We start from the raw sequence: 5154 nt of genomic DNA on the forward strand, positions 1-5154 counted from the left end.
CTGTCTGTGTGACTGTGGAATGCGCCTCTGTTTTGGCTGAGTGTTATTTACCTCCCTCATGGCCATGTGATAACCAGACCATGAGCATGTTCATTGTTTGGAAAGAAGGGTGTGGAGGACATATGCTCCTCACCCTAGCATTATTGGAAAAAAGACATAGTTAGATGATGCATTCTAGACCATCCTGGGCTATAGAAACTCTGCCTCGAAGAATGCAGGTGGAGCAGGGCTGGGGTTCAGTTGGTTGCCTAGCAGCCTACCACATTGAGCAGGCACTGCTCAACCACCTGTACATACACATCTCCTGAGATCTCTCTCCTAAATGGGAGGTGATCGTGTCCACCTAGTACAGCACATGCCCTGGAAGGACAAAAGCTACCTACAGGAGCTGTGGTGATGACTCCCAGGTTAGAGCATCTGCTGCTCTCTCAGAAGAGCCACATGGTCCCTAACAATCATCTACAATGGGGAATGCTATTCCCTCTTTTGGATCATAAGGGAAATGCACTCAGGAGTGGACCAGACATGCATTTGAAAAAAAAAGATCCATTGAGTTAAATGATAAAATAAATATAATCAGCAACAATAAAAAACACAGCATATGAATGATCAAGTGAAACAGCACCTATAAAAACCTATTTCCCAAAATGACGTTGATAGTCATTATCTTTGTGGTTTAATACTAATGCTGTATTGTAAGAAAAACTGAGGCACATGGTTCTCGATTAGGATTATTCTATAATCCTTTGTGAAAGTTGTCATTTTTTCTGCAGCTCTACAGGCATGAGTGTGTGTTACTCAATATCTGGTGCACACAGTCAATAAGGAATGTGTGTTGTAGACTGATATAGACTAGGATGAGCAGAAGACAATACAGCATGGATACAGTATGTCAGTGATTACATCATACAGTGTGTGTCCATAAAAAAAGTCACATTATCCACACAAAAGACACTATCACCCTGTGTACACCTTGGTGGCTTTGAATTCCCTATTTACCCATGCTGCCTGGACCATGCAAAGATCCATATCTAGCTGTCAGTTCTAAGTCTACAGGAGGGGAAAGGACCCTTGAATAAGATGGTCTTAAGAGTCAAGAGTTACAAATCAATTTTTATTCATAAGGAATACAATTTACAAAAAACAGGCATAAAATGAACAACTAAAATGGTATAAAAAATGAAAAACAGTAACAAGAATATATAAGTATGAAATAACAAAAAGAAAACTTCAATGAAAATCATAACCAAAAACATTTCTTAACAGCATTTTCTTAATGAACATTTAGAAACACAGTTGTAGTGCTGTTTCTCCTCTAGGACAAGACGTCAAGGCAGTCCCCTCAGATGTCTCTCAAATGGTGTTGTCCGTATGAGAAAGGAGAAGGACCTCAACCAGACAGTCTGGCATACGGATACATAAATTTAGGGTCTCTATACATTGAGGAAATTATCTGAGAAGAAGAATATTCCCCCAAATGTCTTTGACTGTGAGGATTGTCGTCACAGGGAACTCCTGAGGAAGAAACTCACTCTTCAGGGGGCTGTCTTCCTGGGATCCGTCCTATGCCATGTCTCCTGCAGTTTCTGAGACCTGGGAGGAGAAGGCAGCTATTAAGACACTGATTTGGTGGGGACATGCATACCAGCTGTCAAGTTGCTGCCTTCTGTCCCCTCAGCTGCATTGGACAGACAGCACTGATCTTTTCACTGAAATCATTGCTGATATCTCTGCAGGCTGGGAACATCACCAGCAACCCTCACAGTACTGTGGGAGAACAAGCTGCTCCTCAGACTCTACCAGTGCAAACCAAGAATGGGGAAATGGGGAGAGACCTAATTGGGGTACAGGAAGAAAAGAGAAGGCCACATGATACCCAGATCAAAGCCAATGACCAGGACTCATTTGCCATTTGCACTTGGTTCTTATCCCTACAAGGTGCTTCCAACCATAACATGACCCCTGTATGACCTTTGTCACACGACCAAGAACTCGTTCAAAACTCTTCATAGCATCCAATCTGTGATAGGGAGATGCAGTCATATGATATGTTATTCCTCTGTCACCATTTCTGGACTGCAGTTTCAAAAAGGGCAGAGAAGTATAATTGCCAATAACTCAGGTTCTGAAGAGTGGTTAACATCCCAGAATACTTGTGCATACACAGAGCAATGAATAACTCTATCACATAAGGTGGGTGACTGACTGGGTGTGGGGAGATTAGAAAGGTGATAGGGGAAGCAAAGATGTATCCAATAGGCAAATGGTATCAGACATTGTTAATCTGACTCAGCTGCTTGTTCCTACCACATTTTGCTGGGTCTGGAGGTTGCTGGCCTTCTCCTGTTCATCTTCATCATTCGGGTTCAACTCAAACAAATATCGCTGTAACTCCTTGCTCTCCTGCTTCAATGTGACCAACTTCTTCTTCATACATGCCTGGTCCATCAGGAGCCGGCTGTGCAGGTTGCTGGAAACACACTCTGCATAGTAAGATCCTGAAGCCTCTTCCTCCCATTCCAACTGCCAAATCCCACAAAGTCCACCAGGACCCAGATACCCATAAAGACTTCATAGAATACATCTCCATACATGTAAGGCTGCTGCACAAACAGCAAATGGCCAATCCAGGGAAGAATAAATTGGTTCTGTGACCCAAGCACCAATAAGAGTCCATGTCTGTCCAAAAGAACAAGGGATCTACAACTACCCATGAGAGCCCAATGCATCGGGACAGCATCAATTAGTAGGCAGCAAATAACCACAAGAGGACAGTATGACCAAGGGAGGTCATGCAAACCATGTGGTCCACACATTGAGCTTTGTTAAACCTGGTAAGACCCCAGAGCCGCAGGTTGGCCTAATAACACTCTGATGCCTGAATCAGTGTAGTTCTATCCAGAGCCTTGTAAAGATGCATAGACACTGTGGTGAGAAGTCACAGTCTCTTAAAGAACTGAAACTGAGTCCAAAAGACCCACAGCGCAGTGATATTTAAACAGCAGAAGACATGGACCCAGAGCTGCAGGCTCTCCAGTCCAGAACAAAGAGAGGCAGCAATGGCCATTCCACAAGTGATGGGCCCTTCTGACCAGTACTTACCGATAGAAGTTAATCTCCTTCTTGAGCTCCTGAAATTTCTCACGATGTTCAATGTTCTTTGTGTCTAAGTTGTGCAGTAATGACATGACCTCTTTCTCCTTTATCTTCAAGTTTTCATAAAATGGATTTGGCCTGAAGTAGGGGCTGGCCCCAGGAACATAGAACCCAATGAACATCGAGGTTTAGGATTATATGAACTCAGGCTGTGTCCTGTACTACCCCAGTCCTGGAAGGACACTTTCTGAATTCTACATATTTGGATCTTCTTCAGCTTCAGAAACTTGGAATTGTGTGCCCAGGATAACAGAAGCTAAGCACCCAGATAAAGGGTTCCCTGGCTCACTTTTTTCAATCAGGAGGGCTGGATCTGCATTCAAACCTGTTATGCTGTCAAGAGCCTAGGCCACAGAGCTTACCAAACCACACACACACACACACACACACACACACACACACACACACACACACACACACACACACATCCAGAAACCTCTGATTTCATTTTTCCTGTTTTGACAAGTGGAATGCTACAAGCCGAATAACTAATATTCTAGAGGCAGACAGTACACATAATTCTGGAGATGAGACCAGATATTGCCACAAACTTATAATCTGCTCAAGGCATACAAATGTATAGACAAATGTGACCACACAGGCAAAGAACTGTACTGTTGAAAGTGGGGCTTCCAAAATAAAGTACTTACACCTCCATGAAACTATTATACAGGTATATCCTGAGGTCAAAAAACAGACCCCTAAATTCCAAGGGTGGAGGGACACAGAAACATATAAAAGTTGTGCATATGCATGCAGACCTGTGCACACACAGACACACAAACTGGGACACACCCACAAGAAAAGAAATTAAACAGACTCAGAGAATGAGAAAGAGAGACAAATATGGAAAGAGCACAATGAGAATCATTAGAAATGTATGCACCATTACTGTCTCAGTGTTTAAGGCACACAGACAAGAAGGAACAGGCCAGAGCCTCAGGCCTTCTAGTTAAGCATGGAGATGAACAATGTGGGACCTGTTACCTAAGGGTGCTGCCATGAGATGATAGCGTTCAGTCACATTCCTAGCAAGTACAAACACTGTCCACAAACTCACAGCACCTAGAACCTTGCAAAGCTGCCACTTGTCAAGGGCTTTCCAATTGTACACTGGGAACTCATGCTCCAGTGACTTTATCCCTGAATTCTTCACTCAGATCACAAGTTCAGATTTTCAACAGGCAGAATCAGAGAGTCCATGTCCAAACTCACTCCTCAGTAAGGGTCAGGTTCTGAATCTCCTCTATTTGGGAGATGAGGTTTAGAACAAGGTCCTTTGTTTGGAGCAATGCATACCTCTTGTTCATGGATCCACCTGTCACATAAAGGAGGCGATCTGTCAGCTCATTTCTCTCCTTGGTAGTTAGCTCCAGTTCTCTATTCAGCCTCTCCTCTTCCTCGTTGTCCTGCACCTTGTTTAGGATATTTTCAGGGGATGACGTCTGTCTGCAGGCCTCTGTAGGTAGAAGAACACAAGTGAACCCGCATGGGGTGAATGCATAGAGCATACACAGACCACAGTGAGGTCTAAACAGGAGAACATGCTTGGAAGCCAGTGTCACTGCAAGAAGTTTGGTCTGTGTAAGAGGCATCCTAAGTGGATCACAGTCCCCCCACTACTATATAGAGACCAAGAGATGTAAGCAGCCAGGTGTTCCCTATGCCCGCCCACACAGGCTTACAAGTACCAGAGAGATGCCTTCTCCAGGATTATTATCAGGTACGCAGGCTACAACCTGGTTTCAGGACCCTCACCCCTCTGGTTTCAGAAGTCAGATCATCAATTCAGCATCCACAATGACTTGATTGATCAGGGAAACTCAGATATCCTACACTGTTACTCTAGTCCAATAACTTTGCATTAAAAAGTCATGTAGGGGGAGGACATGGTCAACAGACTTATTAATTCCCCCTACTGAAATGACAAATGCCCCAGAAGTGCCAATAGGTTACAGGCTCTTTCTCTACCTGCTCCATATAGTTTGGCTACTGTAG

At 43.8% G+C, this 5154-nt stretch overlaps 1 protein-coding gene across 1 annotated transcript; it reads right to left on the reverse strand.

The window, feature by feature from the left end:
- Positions 1-2325: 2325 nt before the first annotated feature.
- On the reverse strand, positions 2326-4814 carry LOC134483568 (disks large homolog 5-like; the record flags this gene model as incomplete). The annotated part of the gene is made up of 3 exons (XM_063278805.1): positions 4456-4814; positions 3103-3246; positions 2326-2470 (listed from the first exon to the last, which is right to left on the reverse strand). Coding segments are annotated over exons 1-3 (585 nt in total), but the record flags the coding sequence as incomplete, so codon positions are not given.
- Between the last annotated feature and the right edge of the window lie 340 nt (positions 4815-5154).

Source organism: Rattus norvegicus, chromosome 19 (assembly GCF_036323735.1).
Source record: "Rattus norvegicus strain BN/NHsdMcwi chromosome 19, GRCr8, whole genome shotgun sequence".
Classification (NCBI taxonomy): Eukaryota; Metazoa; Chordata; class Mammalia; order Rodentia; family Muridae; genus Rattus; species Rattus norvegicus.